This window comes from Nerophis lumbriciformis, linkage group LG19 (genome assembly GCF_033978685.3).
Source record: "Nerophis lumbriciformis linkage group LG19, RoL_Nlum_v2.1, whole genome shotgun sequence".
Classification (NCBI taxonomy): Eukaryota; Metazoa; Chordata; class Actinopteri; order Syngnathiformes; family Syngnathidae; genus Nerophis; species Nerophis lumbriciformis.
The window spans coordinates 22,331,746-22,352,658 of NC_084566.2; the positions used below are offsets into that span (position 1 = coordinate 22,331,746).

General features: G+C 39.8%; 2 protein-coding genes across 8 annotated transcripts in view; one reads left to right on the forward strand and one right to left on the reverse strand.

The window, feature by feature from the left end:
* gjc2 (gap junction protein gamma 2) overlaps positions 1–20,913 on the reverse strand; it is a 122,424-nt gene that overhangs the window by 77,538 nt on the left and 23,973 nt on the right. The window lies entirely within an intron of this gene.
* LOC133618695 (coiled-coil domain-containing protein 13-like) overlaps positions 1–20,913 on the forward strand; it is a 31,657-nt gene that overhangs the window by 2,462 nt on the left and 8,282 nt on the right. For 4 of the 7 annotated variants that reach the window (XR_009817327.2, XM_061979283.2, XM_061979282.2 and 1 more), the window contains exons 3-10: positions 505–647; positions 722–802; positions 5,781–5,894; positions 5,978–6,082; positions 6,146–6,310; positions 8,372–8,539; positions 8,615–8,827; positions 8,909–9,000. Coding sequence is in view for 6 of the 7 variants with exons in the window: in XM_061979283.2 (XP_061835267.2) it covers positions 505–647; positions 722–802; positions 5,781–5,894; positions 5,978–6,082; positions 6,146–6,310; positions 8,372–8,539; positions 8,615–8,827; positions 8,909–9,000 (1,081 nt within the window). In the remaining variant the exon portion in view is untranslated. Of the gene's footprint in view, positions 1–504; positions 648–721; positions 803–5,780; positions 5,895–5,977; positions 6,083–6,145; positions 6,311–8,371; positions 8,540–8,614; positions 8,828–8,908; positions 9,005–10,603; positions 13,199–20,913 lie in introns of those variants that run through there. The other 3 variants (XM_061979286.2, XM_061979285.2, XM_061979287.2) reach the window with 3 other exon arrangements.

Sequence of the window (20,913 nt, forward strand, 5' to 3'; positions counted from 1 at the left end):
CAATATTATTTAGCTCATTCACGTAAGAGACTAGACGTATAAGATTTCATGGGATTTAGCGATTAGGAGTAACAGATTGTTTGGTAAACGTATAGCATGTTCTATATGTTATAGTTATTTGAATGACTCTTACCATAATATGTTACGTTAACATACCAGGCACGTTCTCAGTTGGTTATTTATGCCTCATATAACGTACACTTATCGTTGTTCTGTTGTTCACTATTCTTTATTTTTATTTTATAATGCCTTTCAAATGTCTATTCTTGGTGTTGGGTTTTATCAAATAAATTTCCCCAAAAAATGCGACTTATACTCTAGTGCGACTTATATATGTTTTTTTCCTTCTTATGCATTTTCGGCAGGTGTGACTTATACTCCGGTGCGATTTATACTCCGAAAAATACGGTACTTCGGTATCAGGGAGGTGTAGCGGATTTTATAGACTAGGCTCAGTGCAAGTTGTTTTACTCTGTCCTCCACATACACGTTGCTGTTGTTTAGGTGCAACCGGCTTGGCAGGGGATGCAGCTGCCGTCAAGATTGTGGAGTTGTCCAAAAAGAACCGAGAGATGACTGCTGAAGTGGAGCGAGAAAGGTCTAAATTCAAACAAAACAACAACCGAATCAAGGATCTTGAGAAGCAGGTTGGTTGCGATGAATAATTTACCTGCAGTCATTTCTCCAAGGATAATGAGTTTTTCTGCTTTTTCCTTTACAGCTGCAGGCAGCGCTGCACTCCCTACCAGGTCAGAAGATTGATGTCAATGTTCAGAAATCAAACTTTTCTAAAGACGCAGAGGTGAGTTAAGTTTAAACGACTGCCATGTTTCTTACAGTGGACAACCTAAACTATTACTCTGATGCTGCTTGGGAGGTTGATCAGTAGTTTTAAAACGGATTCTTATCATTTCTATGCAGATGATATTCAACTGTTATGCTCCTTCAATGATTCAGAGTTTCACTTTTTATCTGAGTTCTTGGAGTGCGTATCCTGTATTAAAATCTGGTTGTCCTCAAATTTCCTCCAGATAAATTTTAACATAACAGAAACTCTGATAATTGCTCCCGATAAAAAGATCCCTCTGATCAAGAACTCCCTTGGTGCTGTGGATGCATCTGTTAAAAGCAGCCTCAGAAACCTTGGGGTTGTGTTTGATCAGTCAGTGTCTTTGGAGGGTCACTGCCGTCACTGTTTTGAGCAAAAACTGTTTTTATCATCTCAGAAATATTTTTAAAGTGAGAAATGTGTTGTCAAAATTGGATCTCGAAATGATCATTCACGCGATCATTTCGTCTCGTATTGAATACTGCAATTCTCTTTTCACTCTTTTCAACAAGTCAAAGCTAAAGAGACTTCAGACTGTACAAAATGCGGCTGGCAGACTTTTGACCGGTGCACCCAGAACAACCCTTATTACCCCCGTTTTATCCAGTCTTCATGGGCTTCCAGTTAAATTCCGCATTGAGTTTAAGATTTTAGTCCTGACATTCCGTGCATTGCATGGTGGGGCCCCTCAGTACATTACTGACTTGCTATGCCCCTACTCTTCAGGCCAGGGTCTTCTAAAAATCCCAAAAACTTGTTTTAAAACCTGTGGAAACCTGCCATTCCAGGCTATAGCTCCCAGACTCTGGAACAATTTGCACCAGTCCCTCCGTGATCTTGACTGTGTTTAAACTTATAAGAAACATTTGAAAACTTCTCTTTTTAGTAAAGTTTTTAGTTAATGCACCTTTTAACTATCAATTTAAACCACTTTGTATACTTTTTATGATGTTGCCCCTGTTGTTTTTATGATGTTTTGTACAGCGCTTTGGGATTTTATCTGTGAAAAGCACTTTATAAATAAAATGTACTTACTTACTTACCACATGAATCACAACATCTCAGTTCTTGGGGTGGCCGATGCTGCAAATTGTAAACAATACAATACAAAAGCAAACACAGGACTAGTTGTAGTAATACTTATTACTTGAAACATTTTCTTTGCTTTATTTTGTTAATCATAATCAGATTAAAACACAGCACAGAGAGGGCTAGATTACTTAATTGTCAATGTTTTATAGTTAGCCATGATGCATCTACATGTACTTTTTATGGAGCCAAAGTGAGCAAACAACATTAACGCACCCCAATAAAAATATGGAGGGGAGGGTCAAAGCAGGACAGCTGCTTGCTTAAAAGAGCGATATGTATTTCATGTGAATGTCTCCACAAGTTGCTAGATTGGTCACCAGTCGCTTTTTGAAAGAATACCCGCTAAATATAACGACAAAACAACACTGATCTCCTGCAACGTCTTCTTATTCTCGTGCAGACCAGGTGCTTATGAGGTGTTTTAAGAAGCAAATTTACTATATGGAGTTGTAACGCTAGCTACATTCACAGCTAGACAGTCCAATTATCAGAGTGTCCGCCCTGAGATTGGTAGGTTGTGAGTTCAAACCCCAGCTGAGTCATACCAAAGACTATAAAAAAAATGGGACCCATTACCTCCCTGCTTGGCACTCAGCATCAAGGGTTGGAATTGGGGGGTTAAATCACCAAAAATGATTCCCGGGCGCGGCCAGCGCTGCTGCCCACTGCTCCCCTCACCTCCCAGGGGGTGATCAAGGGTGATGGGTCAAATGCAGAGAATAATTTCGCCACACCTAGTGTGTGTGTGACAATCATTGGTACTTTAACTTTAATGTATGTATGTGCGAGGACAATTATTTTTCCAATTTCCAAAAATAATACTATTATGCTTTACTTTTAACTCAAAACAACTGTATTTCAAATCGACGTTGCCCATTGAAATTAATTGAAATCAATTTATTCGGTGCTTGGCCCCCCACAAAACAGCACAATTCTAACGTGTAAGATGCCTTTAAAAAAACAAAAAGAAACTTAAAGATAATGTTGGAAAAACAATACACTACAATGTAGTACCAAACAACTAGAGCAATGTTCAATGTTTACCTTGAGGGGCCCTACGGTATTTTTTTCCAGCTGCTTCACTCTCAAACTCACCATCAGCAGCGTTTCCATGTTTTCATGGATAAATGCCCGCCATTTACAGTAGATATTATTTTACCATCCTTAGCTGCTGTTATCGACTCACACTGCTTCAATATGGTGCAGGCTAGCAGTGATACAATCAAACTGCTTCGCCAAGTTAGCTAAATACATGCTCTGTCAAGTTCTAGATGATGTCATTCTTTATTTCAATGAATGTCAGCCACCGCCTGTTCTCAGCAGTCTCCCTCCCACTCATTTTCTTCACTCTCATGATTGGAAAACAAAGTTGTGTCCATCTCTAAATATAAGCTAATGCTAGCTTGTATTTAGTTATGACATTGCTATAACTAATGGCGGAATGCTTGTAACTCTTGTAACTGAAATTTTTGCTTGCTTAAAGCATAACAATTAGGCTGAGAGACAGCTCTTATCTTAAACACACTCTTAACTTGGGGTTTTCTTAAGTTGAGGTATCCACAGTATTTTATGTATTAATGTGATGTAATGCAGTGTTTTTCAACCTTTTTTGAGCCAAGGCACATTTTTTACGTTGAAAAAATCCGGAGGGACACCACAAGCAGATCTCATTAAAAAACGAAACTCAGTTGCCAGTAAAAAGTTGTTGCAATTATTGGATATGACATTAAACCATAACCAAGCATGCATCACTGCAGCTCTTGTCTCAAAATAGGTGTACTGTCACGACCTGTCACATCACGCCCCGACTTATTTTGAGTTTTAGTTCTTGTCTTGCGCTCCTATATTGGTGGCTTTTTCTCTATTTTTGGTATTTTCCTGTAGCAGTTTCATGTCTTCCTTTGAGCGATATTTCCCGCATCTACTTTGTTTTAGCAATCAAGAATATTTCAGTTGTTTTTATCCTTCTTTGTGGGGACATTGTTGATTGTCATGTCATGTTCGGATGTACATTGTGGACGCCGTCTTTGCTCCGCAGTAAGTCTGTGCTGTCGTCCAGCATTCTGTTTTTGTTTACTTTGCAGCCAGTTCAGTCTTAGTTTCGTTCTGCATAACCTTCCCTATGCTTCAATGCTTTTTCTTAGGGGCACTCACCTTTTGTTTATTTTTGGTTTAAGCATTAGATACCTTTTTACCTGCACACTGCCTCCCACTGTTTTCGACATCTACAAAACAATTAGCTACCGGCTGCCACCTACTGATATGGAAGAGTATTATACGGTTACTCTGCCGAGCTCTAGACAGCACCGACACTCAACAACAACACATCATTTGCAGACTATAATTACTGGTTTGCAAAAAATATATATATTTAACCCAAATAGATACATTTAGATAATCTCCCACGGCACACCAGACTGTATCTCACGGCACACTAATGTGCCGCGGCACAGTGGTTGAAAAACACTGATGTAATGTATCGCTAAGATTATGTTTTATTTTATTGGTGTTAATTGTTGGCCTTTTATATCTTGCCTAGGAACTACAATCCATAGCTAATACTGACAAATTTACAGAAATGTTTATTAACGTGGGCTATCCCTGTATTAAATAAAATTGAATTAGGTACCCCTGTATTCTATTAAGTTTTTATTTCAAAATTGCTAACTTACTGAGAGAATGTTAAGAAGGTTAGAATTGTATCTAAAATATTACCTGTACAATTACCACAGATGTTATGATGGCAACTGTTTGACTGTGAAACACATCACAATATTTATATTTCAATTATTTTCTATAGAACCTTCGAGGTTGCACTGGAACTAAATGTACCATATTTTTCAGACTATAAGGCACACTTAAAATTCTAATGATAAGTGTGACCAGTAGATGACAGTCACACATAAGAAATACGTGTGGACTGCAGGATGACTGGCACCTGTTCACGCTGGCAAGTATCCGTAAGCAAGCAACACCAAAACTTTGATATTCGATTGAAAATATAGAACATTGAAAATATAGAACATTACAAACGGCGCTTAAAAATCAGTTTAAAATGTTTTAGAACGACTTTGGTAAGTTACAAAGCCCCACCGCTTGATAGAACGTGGAGCATTACAGCTACCGTAGTTAAACGTACTGTGCTTCAACATATGGTTATTATGGAGTGTGTAAAAGGAGATATTAGGAGATATCTGGCATTTTGTTTTGCAATATCATGCAAAACCAACTTTTCGTACCTATTAGTAACTGCTGATGTGAACCGTATTTGGAATCTGCATAAGTCCTGAAATTTTGCACACGTTTGCCATTGTAGTCCACGCTGTAGTCAATAAGCTCATTCTTGTTTCTATCTTGTTGTTGTGGGGCATTCATCCTCCCCTTTTGCCATTTCTAATATAAAGTTGCTTACAGTTCTATCTTATATCTTTCAGTAGACTCGCTATGGAAGCGCTAAAAACTACTGGTACAATAAAGATGACGTGGTGAAAACGCTGTCGAAGTGTAGCCACGTAAATAAGACCACCCACAAAAACGGCGCATCCTGAAGTGACGACCAGAAAGCGGCTTGAAGATGGTCTGTAAAAATTATTAATGCCACATTTTGACCGAAGAACCACCATTACATGTTATGTAGACCACAAAAAGGAAGTGTTTTAAATGTAGGAAAAAAAATCATATGACCCCTTAATTGCGCTTTATAATCCGGTGCGCCTTTTGTATGAAAATAGAACTGAATAGACTCGCTCATCGGCAGTGCGCCTTATAAATTGCTGAGCACTGTGTCCGAAAAATATGGTACTTCTAAGGTTAAATAATGGTATCCCATTCATTTAAATTTGTATTGTTTTGTAAACAGGACACTCCAGTCGTGAAGACTTTGAAGGAGAAATTAGCGGCTGCTCAGCTCAAAACCACAGAATACCGCAACCAGGTTCAGTTTCTTAAACAGGAGTTAAAAGTGGCTCAGAAGGTGCAAAACATCTCATCTCTCACACGCACCAAATACATTTTGAAGTCTGGATCCTAATGATATGGCAATTGTCGCTGTTTTAGGTTTTGATGAGCGAGGTCGGGGAAGAGGTCAGCATTCAGCAATTACTGGGTTGTCCAAGCAGCTTTAGAGGACGTGCACAGCAGATACTGGCTCTTCACTCAAGGGTAAGATGATGTTTTTCGCTGATACGATACAGGATAAAACTACAGTGTGTGTGTATGAGACAGGTGCGAGATCTGGAGCAGCAGCTAAAGAAGGCGTCAACTCTGTCATGCGTGCAGAGTGTGGAAGAAGAACCTCCTGGTTTTGGAAATTCCCCAAAAAGCTCAACTCATTTCCGCAACATCAGCTACATCCGCACAATTGAGAAGGAGAAAAAGGATGCCTTTGAGGTGTGTACTGTATACATTTGGTCACCAACCACCATCCGTGACGCATTTGCTTCCGGGCCGAAGAGAACCATTACATTTATAAATGACTGCATTTTCTCCGACTTAACTTTCGCCTGTCCCACTAGACACACCAATAAGCTTGTTTATACAAACCCAGTTTCCATATGAGTTGGGAAATTGTGTTAGATGTAAATATAAACGGAATACAATGATTTGCAAATCATTTTCAACCCATATTCAGTTGAATATGCTACAAAGACAACATATTTGATGTTCAAACTGATAAACATTTATTTCTTTTTTGCAAATAATTATTAACTTTAGAATTTGATGCCAGCAACACGTGACAAAGAAGTTGGGAAAGGTGGCAATAAATACTGATAAAGTTGAGGAATGCTCATCAAACACTCATTTGGAACGACCCACAGGTGAACAGGCAAATTGGGAACAGGTGGATGCCATGATTGGGTATAAAAGTAGATTCCATGAAATGCTCAGTCATTCACAAACAAGGATGGGGCGAGGGTCACCACTTTGTCAACAAATGCGTGAGCAAATTGTTGAACAGTTTAAGAAAACCTTTCTCAACCAGCTATTGCAAGGAATTTAGGGATTTCACCATCTACGGTCCGTAATATCATCAAAGGGTTCAGAGAATCTGGAGAAATCACTGCACGTAAGCAGCTAAGCCCGTGACCTTCGATCCCTCAGGCTGTACTGCATCAACAAGTGACATCAGTGTGTAAAGGATATCACCACATAAGCTCAGGAATACTTCAGAAACCCACTGTCAGTAACTACAGTTGGTCGCTACATCTGTAAGTGCAAGTTAAAACTCTCCTATGCAAGACGAAAACCGTTTTTCAACAACAACCAGAAACGCCGTCGGCTTCGCTGGGCCTGAGCTCATCTAAGATTGACTGATACAAAGTGGAAAAGTGTTCTGTGGTCTGAGGAGTCCACATTTCAAATTGTTTTTGGACACTGTGGACGTCGTGTCCTCTGGACCAAAGAGGAAAAGAACCATCCGGATTGTTATAGGCGCAAAGTTGAAAAGCTAGCATCTGTGATGGTATGGGGGTGTATTAGTGCCCAAGACATGGGTAACTTACACATCTGTGAAGGCGCCATTAATGCTGAAAGGTACATACAGGTTTTGGTTGCCATCCAAGCAACGTTACCATGGACACCCCTGCTTATTTCAGCAAGACAATGCCAAGCCATGTGTTACATCAACGTGGCTTCATAGTAAAAGAGTGCAGGTACTAGACTGGCCTGCCTGTAGTCCAGACCTGTCTCCCATTGAAAATGTGTGGCGCATTATGAAGCCTAAAATACAACAACGGAGACCCCCGGACTGTTGAACAACTTAAGCTGTACATCAAGCAAGAATGGGAAAGAATTCCACCTGAGAAGCTTAAAAAAATGTGTCTCCTCAGTTCCCAAATGTTTACTGAGAGTTGTTAAAAGGAAAGGCCATGTAACACAGTGGTGAACACGCCCTTTCCCAACTACTTTGGCACGTGTTGCAGCCATGAAATTCTAAGTTCATTATTATTTGCAAAAAAAAAAAAAAATATCTTGTCTTTGTAGTGCACTCAATTGAATATGGGTTGAAAGGGATTTGCAAATCATTGTATTCCGTTTATATTTACATCTAACACAATTTCCCAACTCATATGGAAACGTGGTTTGTAGATGTGCAATAAAACTCCTCATAGGAAGTTGCCATTTGTAATATTTGTTATAACAACAGTAATGACAGATTGTAGCCAAAGACTGATTTATATCTGCAGTCCCCAGCAGGTGGATGCTAAGTGCTGGGGATCTCATTGCAAAGAAACAAGCCCAGGGCTCTCACTAATTCCAGCGTTATAGTGAGTTGTATTTTTCATGCACCTATTTTTGCTGTATTTATCTGGCACAAGTGGAAAGCCGGTCCCTGGAAATAATGCCTACATTAAACCGGTCCGTGGTGCAAAAAAGGTTGTGGACCCCTGTTGTATACCTTTTTAAATCATTATTTCTTTATGATGTAACCCTACTAATTTTGCTCTCCAGAGGATCTCTGCTGGTTATGAAGCCCTACAGAAAGAACATGAAGATGTGAAAAAGAAGCTAGAAGCCTCCAAGGCCAGAAACAAATGCCTGTCTGAGGAAAAGACAGCTCAGATATGCGCCCTGAAACTCAAAAGTAAACATGACAACGAGCTAGTAGAAGTTCTGCTGGTAATCTCGCTAACATATTTGCTCTATAGAACATGTAGCCTTTATAAGTCTAAAAAATACTCATACAAATAACAGAAGGAGAAGGCCCAGATGAAAGAGACGCTGAGTGAGCTCACCAAACAATTGGAAGCACAGAACACGGTGACCGAGCCGAGCACGGCCCAAAACCTGGACACAGAGTTGATGTCCGTGCAAAATACTCTCATCCAGAACCTGTACCAAGTAGTTACGGACAAGGAGAACACCATCAAAGAATTAGAGGAGAAATTCCTGCATCTTTCAGTCAAGGTAATAACAACTTGAAACCATACAAATGTCTATTTTTTGTACTTGGTTTACTAAAAAGAAGCTTGTTTTTAACTTGAGCAGGAGCAATGTGTGGAGAATCAGACCGAACCCAGCAGCTCCACTTCAGCACTTTCCCCAGAAGAGAGCGCCATTGAAAAGAAAACCTCTCCTGTGTAGGTACTCTAACACAGTTCATTTATCCAGCTGCAAGTCTTGTCCTGTACAAACTCTACAAATAGTAGAAATAAATAAAAGATAAAAATGCACAGTATTATTTCTTCTTCATGCAACCCATTTGTGTTGGTGTTTTTAGTAGGGATGCTCCGATCAGGGTTTATGCCGCTGATTCTGATACAGATCATCCATAAATGAGATCAGCTGATACCGATACCTAACATATAACTAATTGTACATTTTTCAATTAATTTATGGTGAGTGCTATTGATAGTTTAACAATATTAACACTATTATTCTCTACTATTATATACAATTGTTTAAGCAAAGTCTTTATAGTACACAATACCTAAACAAAAGCCACTACCACTACTAGTTTTTGAAATCCTTTGTTTTTTTCCCCCCTCAAATCCTCCTGTGCCCAGGGAATTATTCCCTGAGTTTTTTTAAAGCATTATCAAAAAAAAAACTGTTTTTGAGAAAATACAAATATTGATCTATTCACATTAGTTTCATAAACTGATACTAGCCTTACTCTCTTACATGTCGTGTACTGACTGCGACAGTGCGCTGACACACTAACATTTTTTTGTCATATTATCCTCTCTAAAGTCTAGACCCTTATTAATCTAAGCGTTAATTTCCTGTTAATAGCTGCTTACTCTCTGCTGCAATGTGAGTTCATCTGCACTCCTTAAACTTTACTGAGAACTTATGTATTCTGTTGTAAGCTATCTTAACAGCTATCTTAGCCATTAGCATGCCTGTTCCTGGCTTGCTCTCGGTGTGTAACATATTTAGCCTAGCCCTCTACTTGTCCACGATACTTAAGCTACCAAGAAATGCAGTTTATTTGCCTAAATGGAGGTGATTATTATTATTACCCGAAAGAGTGGCTCCATGCTGAATGGAGATACATAATTAGCTGCTAGCCGCTTGTCAGCCAGAGGGGATTGGTGTTCGTGGTCAGAATTAAACAGCATTAATTAGCAATGGTGATCACATACTGTAATTTTTCACGAAAACTGAGAGACTCATCGGTGGACAATCAATCGGCACATCCCTAGTTTTTAGGTGTACCTAAATAAAGTACACAGTACACATAGCATAGTTAATCAGTAACTGGCTCCTATAAAAAGTGAAATGGGGTGTTCTTAACACACTCTACCTTTCCAAAAAACATTTTTCACCCTGCATAGTTTGTTTTGTGTTTATTTTTGAGGGAGGAAAATTAATTAAAACCATTTGGTCAATGGCTGTAACTCAAAAACATTGGGAAAAGTTAGGGCACTATGTGTATGTGTGGTTTCTGCAATAATAGGAAAAGTATATAATTAATAGGAAAAGTTAAAAAGACTTATCTGTGATAATGCAGGATACACAACGACTAGCTACAACATTGTATATTGTGCATACCTTTGTTTATGTATGTGTGTATATTATTAGCAGTTTCAAATATATACATATATTTGAAACTGCTTATAGTATGATGGAGTACAATTCTACACCATTGCAAATTATAACCAGAATAATGAACATGTAATGGATCTCAATATTGCAGTTATATTTATTATTTTTTCCCCCCAAACCTTTTCCCACTAGTTCTTCCTCTGCTGAGAACGGGCCGTGGTTTCTGTAAATCTGCGCATCGCTGAGGAACTGACATTAGAAACTTTGCCGAACACCACTGGATCACAGGAAATGGAAAACAAGTAACTCTCCCAGTTAGTGGTTTTACACAATAGTCAAGTAAGGCGGCCAGTAGAGACATTAGGTCTGACTCATTTGAACCCATCAGAACCTTTGCAAGCAGATACAATCCCCCGCAGAGGCATTACAGAGGCGCTCGTGCAGCAGCAGCTGCAGAGACAAAATTAGATTGTTAGAGCAGAGATCGTTCGTGCAAGTGGATACTGTTGTACTGTGAAAATTCATTTTGTCTATTCTGCTCACTTTTTAATACCATAAACAATCATTTTCTCCCCTCCTTCATTTGATCTTTATTACCGTGACGTTGGAAATACACTTAAGATGAAACGTACCACTATTAAGGCCAGGCAGAGATGGTGATGTTGTCTCCCGGCTGGCCATCGAGCCGCAGGAAATGGGGGCACTGAGGGCATCGCTAAAGAGCACTCAGCACGGTGACCTGGAGCTTTACTAGCTTGACGTGATGAGACAAGTCATGCATGGCTTCCTGTAGGCTTGTGACATCCCCAGTCAAGACAGCGAGCGCTGCAACTTGGCCTTGGCCTCTACTACTCCTACCTTCTCTTGTCACGTGACAGACAGCAGCCTCCAGAAAAAGGATCCTTATTACTCCTTCCCGTCCACACCGACGCCACATTAAACCCTGTTTTTCTTGTTTGACAATTCTGATTGTTCCTTTCGTCTGTGGCCTGAGTATAAACACTTGAGAGCTTTTAGTATCAAAGTGTTTATCTCAGGTGTCATGAGTCACCATATGTCCTGATTGCGGAATTGTTTTTCCCCACTTACAGTGACAATCTGAAGGATATTTTTTAATCAACTGTAACACTTTTAACCTTTTATCAGACCTGCTGAGCACTCCCATTGAAAATGGACGCAAAATGAATTGTTTTGGTCATCTTGTTTGTATGGTAACGTGGCTTTTCTAAGCAAGCAATTGGAAAACATCAGCATTTCAAAATCACAGTCAAACATGTGTTAGCGGCCACACTAATTTCCCCTACAGAGAAAGTGTTATAAACCTTGTCCATATTGGCCACTAATATCAAAATGCGCTACAATGATGTTGATAGAATGATCTTAGTTTTTGTTATTTAATTGTTTACTCTAAATGATACATTTCCTGCAATATGACTTGTTTTGTGCTTTCCTCCATAATGTTTAAATTGGATCATTTAATAAATAAATGTAACGTTTTGCTTAAACCAACTATTCCGCTGCAATGAGCGAGCTTCCAAATGTGTTCGCATAATGGCTACCTACCTGCATATAGTGGCCAAGGGTCTATAGTGGCCACTCGGACTCGTGCTGTTTCCCTGGCTGATATTGACAAGTTTTACGGTACTTTAAAAATGCTTAAAAAAACCTGACCCTAACCACTTATGCATGGTAACTTAAGAGATACCTTCTAAATAGGGATATCCGATAATGGCTTTTTGCCGATATCCGATATTCCGATATTGTCCAACTTTTAATTACCGATACCGATATCAACCGATACCGATATCAACCGATACTGATATATACAGTCGTGGAAGCAACACATTATTATGCCTAATTTGGACCACCAGGTATGGTATGGTCCTTTTTAAAAAAAATTATAAAATAAAATAAGATAGATAAATTAAAAATATTTTCTTGAATAAAAAAGAAAGTAAAACAATATAAAAACAGTTTCATAGAAACTAGTAATTAATGAAAATGAGTAAAATTAACTGTTAAAGGTTAGTACTATTAGTGGACCAGCAGCACGCACAATCATGTGTGCTTACGGACTGTATCCCTTGCAGACTGTATTGATATATAATGTAGGAACCAGAATATTAATAACAGAAAGAAACAACCCTTTTTTTTTTATGTTGATTTAATTAAAAAAACGATACCGATAATAAAAAAAACAAAACGATACCGATAATTTCCGATATTACATTTTAAAGCATTTATCAGCCGATAATATCGGCAGGCCGATATTATTGGACATCTCTACTTCCAAATGTCAAAAACAGTGCACACCAACATTAAACCTTTACCAGACCTGTTATGGATCTATTAAATTGGTTACATTTTTGTTGTTTATATGAAATGTTCAGCTTTGGGCTTGAAAATGCAGTGAAATGGACAGCTGACACCTTTTAAATGCCAAAAATTAGCGGCATCCAGATTCAACTTTTTTTAAGTTCCGATACGATACCGATATTTTAGCCTTGACTATTGACCAATTCCGATATGATATCAACACAAATAATACATACTTTTGACCTATTTTGTAGTATGGAAATTTTGCGACAAGGCTTGATCAAGTGATATGTTGTGATATTGTGGAATCCTGGCGCTGTTGGATCAAAGTTCTTGAGCGGTGTCTGGAATGGAGTATAAACTAGTTATATAATATTTTCTTACACTTCTGCATCCCATTTTCCAGGATGCATTCATTTTAGGTTGTCCTAAGTATGTTGGAAACAGTTTTTACCATTAGAGGTAAAAGCCAGTAAATTAGAATATTTTGAAAAACTTGATTTATTTCAGTAATTGCATTCAAAAGGTGTAACTTGTACATTATATTTATTCATTGCACACAGACTGATGCATTCAAATGTTTATTTCATTTAATTTTGATGATTTGAAGTGGCAACAAATGAAAATCCAAAATTCCGTGTGTCACAAAATTAGAATATTACTTAAGGCTAATACAAAAAAGGGATTTTTAGAAATGTTGGCCAACTGAAAAGTATGAAAAAGAAAAATATGAGCATGTACAATACTCAATACTTGGTTGGAGCTCCTTTTGCCTCAATTACTGCGTTAATGCGGCGTGGCATGGAGTCGATGAGTTTCTGGCACTGCTCAGGTGTTATGAGAGCCCAAGTTGCTCTGATAGTGGCCTTCAACTCTTCTGCGTTTTTGGGTCTGGCATTCTGCATCTTCCTTTTCACAATACCCCACAGATTTTCTATGGGGCTAAGGTCAGGGGAGTTGGCGGGCCAATTTAGAACAGAAATACCATGGTCCGTAAACCAGGCACGGGTAGATTTTGCGCTGTGTGCAGGCGCCAAGTCCTGTTGGAACTTGAAATCTCCATCTCCATAGAGCAGGTCAGCAGCAGGAAGCATGAAGTGCTCTAAAACTTGCTGGTAGACGGCTGCGTTGACCCTGGATCTCAGGAAACAGAGTGGACCGACACCAGCAGATGACATGGCACCCCAAACCATCACTGATGGTGGAAACTTTACACTAGACTTCAGGCAACGTGGATCCTGTGCCTCTCCTGTCTTCCTCCAGACTCTGGGACCTCGATTTCCAAAGGAAATGCAAAATTTGCATGGTTGGGTGATGGTTTGGGGTGCCATGTCATCTGCTGGTGTCGGTCCACTCTGTTTCCTGAGATCCAGGGTCAACGCAGCCGTCTACCAGCAAGTTTTAGAGCACTTCATGCTTCCTGCTGCTGACCTGCTCTATGGAGATGGAGATTTCAAGTTCCAACAGGACTTGGCGCCTGCACACAGCGCAAAATCTACCCGTGCCTGGTTTACGGACCATGGTATTTCTGTTCTAAATTGGCCCGCCAACTCCCCTGACCTTAGTCCCATAGAAAATCTGTGGGGTATTGTGAAAAGGAAGATGCAGAATGCCAGACCCAAAAACGCAGAAGAGTTGAAGGCCACTATCAGAGCAACCTGGGCTCTCATAACACCTGAGCAGTGCCAGAAACTCATCGACTCCATGTCACGCCGCATTAACGCAGTAATTGAGGCAAAAGGAGCTCCAACCAAGTATTGAGTATTGTACATGCTCATATTTTTCATTTTCATACTTTTCAGTTGGCCAACATTTCTAAAAATCCCTTTTTTGTATTAGCCTTAAGTAATATTCTAATTTTGTGACACACGGAATTTTGGATTTTCATTTGTTGCCACTTCAAATCATCAAAATTAAATGAAATAAACATTTGAATGCATCAGTCTGTGTGCAATGAATAAATATAATGTACAAGTTACACCTTTTGAATGCAATTACTGAAATAAATCAAGTTTTTCAAAATATTCTAATTTACTGGCTTTTACCTGTATATTGAATGTGCCGATCTTGTCTTTTGTTGAGCTGTGCAAAGTGTTTGCTTTGCAGATTGTACCTATTATTAGGGCTGTGCACCAAAAAACGGGCTTTATAATGGCGCCGAGGCCAACATAAGTGGTAGTACCTCTAACAAAAAAAAGAAGCTATTGGTGCTTTATTTCGGTGGTAAATGAATGCAGAGTCTGTCACCTGCAACAAGTGCTTGGTGGTGATACGATACAAGTAACGTCTTGAAAGTCACCCTCTTTAATGTAATGTAGCGTCCTGACAGAAGCACACAGTGACGCTCTTTTTAAACTTATTTTTATTACTGCCCTTAACTCGCCAACAGCAGTCTTCATAACACTGTCATGATCTGTGGTTTGGATCAGGTTTTATGTTATTTTCTGTTTAAAGATTCCATAGTTCCTGGTTGCACTTCCTTGTTTGTTTGTTACCTTGACAACCATTTCTTCAACTGTTTCACGTCTTGGACTCACGCAGCTGTTGCTAATTATGTTCACATGTCTCTGATTAGTGTTCGGCCGCTCACCTGCTACCCGAGCACTAATCAGAGGCATTATTTAAGTTTGCCTTTGACAGTCAGTCGGCCTGGCGTCATTATTTGCTTCATGCAACCTGTTACGGAAGTTTTGTTTCATGCCAAAGTTTTGTGAGTATTACTTGTCTCAAATCCATACTAAGTGTTAGCTTCTTCTGCGCTAAGTTTTGTGCTTTATCTCCAAGTGTGATCAGCGCAGTGTGCCTTCGCTTTGTGTTCCTTTTTTGTTTGTACCTCTTTGAGTTTTGGGTAATTAAATCATGTTTTTACCGGCACGCCTTGTCTTGAGTAGTCAATTCTGCATCCCGGGAGAACAACCCGTAGTGAGCTGCGACCCCCCCCCCCCCCCCCCCTCCCCCCATGACACACTGCAGTGAAAGTCTAACTAGTAGCCACAACAACAACACAGCACTTCCTCATTATGCACCAATGAGTATTACAGCGAGCAAGGTTTATGAGCAACAATATTACACAAGTTGCTTTTTGCACATTCTCTATGTTCTGTATTGCAATAATTATGACAATTGTTGAGGACTTTGACTTATTTTGTAATGTATTACTTAGTTGTCATTATTATTATTATATAACTGAGGTATTTTATTTTAATGCATTCAAGAGTCTGATGGCCTGAGGGAACAAGCTGTTACAGAACCTGGAGGTTCTGCTACAGAGGCTGCGAAACCTCTTTCTAGAGTCCAGCAGTGAAAACAGTCCTTGGTGGGGGTGGGAGGAGTCTCTACAGATTTTCTGAGCCCTGGTCAGGCAGCGGCTTTTTGCGATTTCCTGGATAGGAGGAAGAGGAGTCCTGGTGATCTTTTCCGCCGTCCTCACCACCCTGCAGAGACTTCCAGTCTGAGCCAGTGCAGGCTCCAGTCCAGACAGAGATGCTGTTGGTCAGTAGGATCTCTATAGTGCCTCTGTAGAATGGGGGGAGGGAGCTGTGCTTTTTTCATCCGACGCAAAAAGTGCATGCACTGCTGAGCTCTTTTTACAAGAGCTCCGGGTGTAGGGACCTGGGGCTGTATTTATCAAGCGTCTTAGAATTACTCCTAAGAAGTCTGCTAAGAGTTGACTTATGAGTAAAGAAATTCTTTGCTGAAAGCTGCACTTAAAAGTTAGTTATCAAGCGTCTTACTCACACTTTCAGCGAAGTGTAGTACTGAATCTTAAGTGTCACACTCAGAGCCGAATTACGACATTACTATGTGCCGTAAACGGAATTTTAGGTGACGTCATTTCTGTGTCCATAGAAATGACCAATCACGGAAGGGAATCCCTTGTCTAAGAATAAAGAAATATCTTAGAAATATTTAAGTGGATAATGGGAGTGTATATTTTGACAATAAACTACAAAATAATACAATACAAACAAACAAAACTGGCAATGAATCAAAAATAAATGTTTCCTTTTGTTTCCAATTCATTTTCCCAGTGGCGAGATATCGAAGCATTGTGATGACATTTAGTTCTGCTGCGAAAGTTCTGCTGTGTGATGTTGCTGATGAGATGACGCCCCTTATTAAATCTGTGACAAAAATAATACCCGCTCTGTCTAAACAATACCGTTTGATCAGCTGCTCGTCATCAAACAAAGCCAGGACATCCTTCCGCTCCCTGAACGTTCGCGCACGTCTCTCTCGCCTCAGTGCCATCCCCCGCTGGCAACTCCTAACCACTTAGGACACCTCTGAAGGTCTCTTAAATATCGTGGAGAGTAGGAGTGATTATTAGACTTAAGAAAGTTGATAAATAGCTTTTATTCTTAAGTTTGAGAGTAGGACTAAATTTCACAAATTCTCAGGACTGAAGTGTAAAATGGCACTCTAAGACGCTTAATAAATACGGCCCCAGGTCATATTGTCAGTTATCTGCACCCCCAGGAACTTGGTGCTGCTTACAATCTCCACTGCTGTGCCGTTGATGAAGAGTGGAGTGTGGCTGGACTGGTGCCTCCTGAAGTCGACGAAGATCTCCTTGGTCTAGTCAACGTTCAGGACCAGGTTGTTGGTTTTGCACCAGTCCACCAGATGTTTCACCTCCTCCCTGTAGTCCATGTCGTTGTTGTCACGGATGAGGCCCACTACTTTTGTACTGGGCCTCATGTGGTTAGTAGTGGACCTGGCGCAGCAGTCATGGGTCATCAATGTGAACAGCAGCGGACTCAGGACACAGCCCTGGGGGGAACCGGTGCTCAGGGAGATGGCACTGAAGGTGTTGTCGCCTACTCTCACAGACTGGGTCTGTCTGTGAGGAAGTCAAGCACCCAGTTGCGGTTAAAATAAAGACTCTTAAAAGTCTCTCAATTGTGAGACAGCCTGTTATCTGTGTGCTAAGCTAAAAAAAAAAAGAGACGTTAGAGGGATCAGAACAGAAAGCTTGAAACTGAGTTCTAGTATTCCACAATATAGATGTAGGCCAATATAATCTGACACCTGTTTGCTTTTACTGATATTGGACTCATAGCTGATATCAATATTGAATCAAGACACCCTTACCAAAATTGAATGAAATACTTGCAAAATGTTTAATGTGACACATCTATAATCATGATGATAGAACAATATTGTTTGTGCTACTCCAGCAAAGTCTGCTTTTTGACCAAGTGTCATTGTCACCTAATGGCAAAGCCAAATACTTTTTGTCCCTTTCAATCTTGACTCTGCTAAGCAGTTGAGAATAGAAAGCGGCTATGAGAGAATTGTGGTCGTAAATGAATGCAGCACAAACTGTCACTGTTGTTGTCCCCAGAGAGTGTTGCACGTATATACACTGTCAACGTATAGGGTTTTTATCGTAGCGATTGACTCTTCCATTCAAACTAACAACCCTATTTGCTCCCTTGGCTGCCAGACGGATTTTAACAGCACCCACCACTGCCCTTTTCCTCTGACCCCCATGCTTAATTTAAAACCGTGGCTGAGTTTAGTGTACTGCTTGAAAACACCACAATATTTCTTCCAGCCCTCAGTGGGGAGATTGGCAGTTCCCCTCTGGACATGGCGAGAAAAAAGGCCACAAGACAAAAATATCAAGACGCTGATAAAGACAGGCTTTATGCGCGTGGCGACAAACAGGCACTCTGTTTTGCCTTCCAGTGGCCGGATCGAAGCCGCTTTGCCCGGCTACAGGTTATCACTCACCGTTGCCAGTGGAGATAGCTTTTTTTTTTTACGACGCTTGCTCGCTTGCCAAATATGTATCAAAAGTAGCAATGTGCGTCAGAAAGGCTGTTGATGGAGCAAATACTTGACATGGTCCACGGCTGCATCCAAATCCGGGGAAAATGTTTAACTAAGTAGTTGTGTTTTTTGGGACGAGGGAGGTGGACTGTGAAATTACAGAACATTTACCACAAATCAGTCACTTTAATTTAGAGTATTGTCAAACCTTCACAGTGGGACCTCTATGACGGGGAGCATTCCGGGAAGGTGAAACAAATGTTCTCCTTATAAAAATAACAAAAAAATGCAGTGTGAGAGTGGCCATCGTAAAATGTTTTAAACTGAACAAGCAATGTTTTAAGCAATATTACTTACTGCAATACTAGATTTAATTCAATTGTATACTCACACTCAGCACACTGTTCATAATAATGTTACACATAACTGGGTTCATATCATCCTGAGAACAGGCCTCCTCTGCGGTGGTCTATTTTTCGGAAAATAGACCCGTTTTGCAAAACAACTATATTATTAAATGTTTTCCTTTTTTGAAATCACTGGTACCCTTTGTGGTGGCGTGAATTTGACCCAAACTTTCTATAATACATAATATATTGCAGTAATATTAATGCATTTTTCTACTGCTATAGCCATTTCCTCTTCTATGTTGACTTTACAGTCAATGACATTTTGAAAACTGACTGACTCTAAGCTTGGAAAACCCTGCGTTCGATACTCACTGAGCTGAAGTCCTGTGTGACCGCCAAAGTTATGTGCAACTTCGAGTGTATTTTTCCAGAAAGTTGCTGACAAATTCCAAATGAAGAGCTTCCACAGTATTTGGAGCACCTGATAGTGATAAAGGCCAACATAACCAACATTTCCCTCAAATTCAAAACAAGTTTATTTGACCCTCTCAGCCGCTAACGAGTCTCATCACGTTCCGGTAAATTACATTTCCTCAAAACAGTTTTGATATTGTTTTATGGAGGCCGATTACGCATGAGCGTTACGCAGATTTATTCCAAGATGGCCAAGGAGCCACCAAGCCAAACACCAAGCTAAGTCAACACAGCGTACGTAAACAGCCTCACCTATTTGTCATTCCAGCTTTCAATGACTCCTTTCTCCGTCCGTCTCCTCTGAGGTATTCCCTCGTTCTGCGCCGACGCTTCCTGCAGACCATTGACTGTGTCCAGAAAGCTAAAGTAAACAGTGGAGCTGTGAAGGAAGGTCGAGGTTAAAGTTAGCCATCAGTACATAAAGGCATTTAGTTGCTTTGGGGGCCATCTATGAAGGCCATTCAGCTTCTAGTCCCACTCATTTACATTTAATGGAAAGTAAATAAACAACTCTTTCTAATGAGAAATGTATAGTAATTGGACATCAAGTGGTAGTCTTTTTATCTTTTTATCAAGACAGTGTTGAATGTTGTTTAAAATACACAATGTGACACCGGACTCTGGTATTAAGCTATTGGACTGCTGCATGTCATTGTAATCTATTGTAAAAACATTTTTTGTTCCATTTGATATTATCCGTCTTTTTTTTTGTTTTGTTTTAGCTTTGTTTCCAGCTTCCCATTAGTAGTCTTTTTCAAACATAGGACCAAGACATATTTTTGCATAAGACTTGGAGAGGTCATTAACCTTTTTTCAACCAAGATCTATTTTTAAATTTGCCAGCCTGTTTAGCTCTACCAAGGTGTGTTTTAGGGCTAAGGCGTTATTCATGCACAATTACACATGCATTTTCAAAAATAGTCATCCCAAATATTTAATTTAAAAACGAATTGATGATCAACGTATGAAACGCATGTATATTGCAAAATGTTATTTATGATTAATGTATTATCTCTGTCCAATTGCGATATGAATAACCTGCAAAAAGAAAGCATCTTGATTTGAAAATGTCACTAGATGGCAGTGGGGTTACTCCTGTGATTTCTGTAAATCTACCACTTTACAGAAGTTGAGTCGGGGAAACTGGACTTCTTGTGGTTGAAGACGTTTAACCTTTAATCCAACCCAAAAGGCTATTTCAGTTCAGTAAGATGCGAGTTTGAGAAGACCATTGGTCCCTATTGCTACTGATTAGCATTAGCTACTTTACACAACACCTTCAAATTTGGTCATGAAAACTACAACTAAGAAGCACGTTACAATGAAACAGCTGGTGTGTGTAATAAGTACAATACTTGACGTTTCAACAGTTTGTCGGAGTCAACAAAAGACTAGACCGTCACATTCAAAGACTACTTCCTGGCTAAGGAAACAGAGCATAGTCCAAGGTTTCTTAACCTATTTGACCTTGGGGCCCTACTTTTCCACTACAGAGGGGCCCGGGACCCAAACACTAACACTTTCTTTCTTTCTTTCTTTCTTTAGTTTATTTCGAACATGAACACACTTACAGTATAATACATC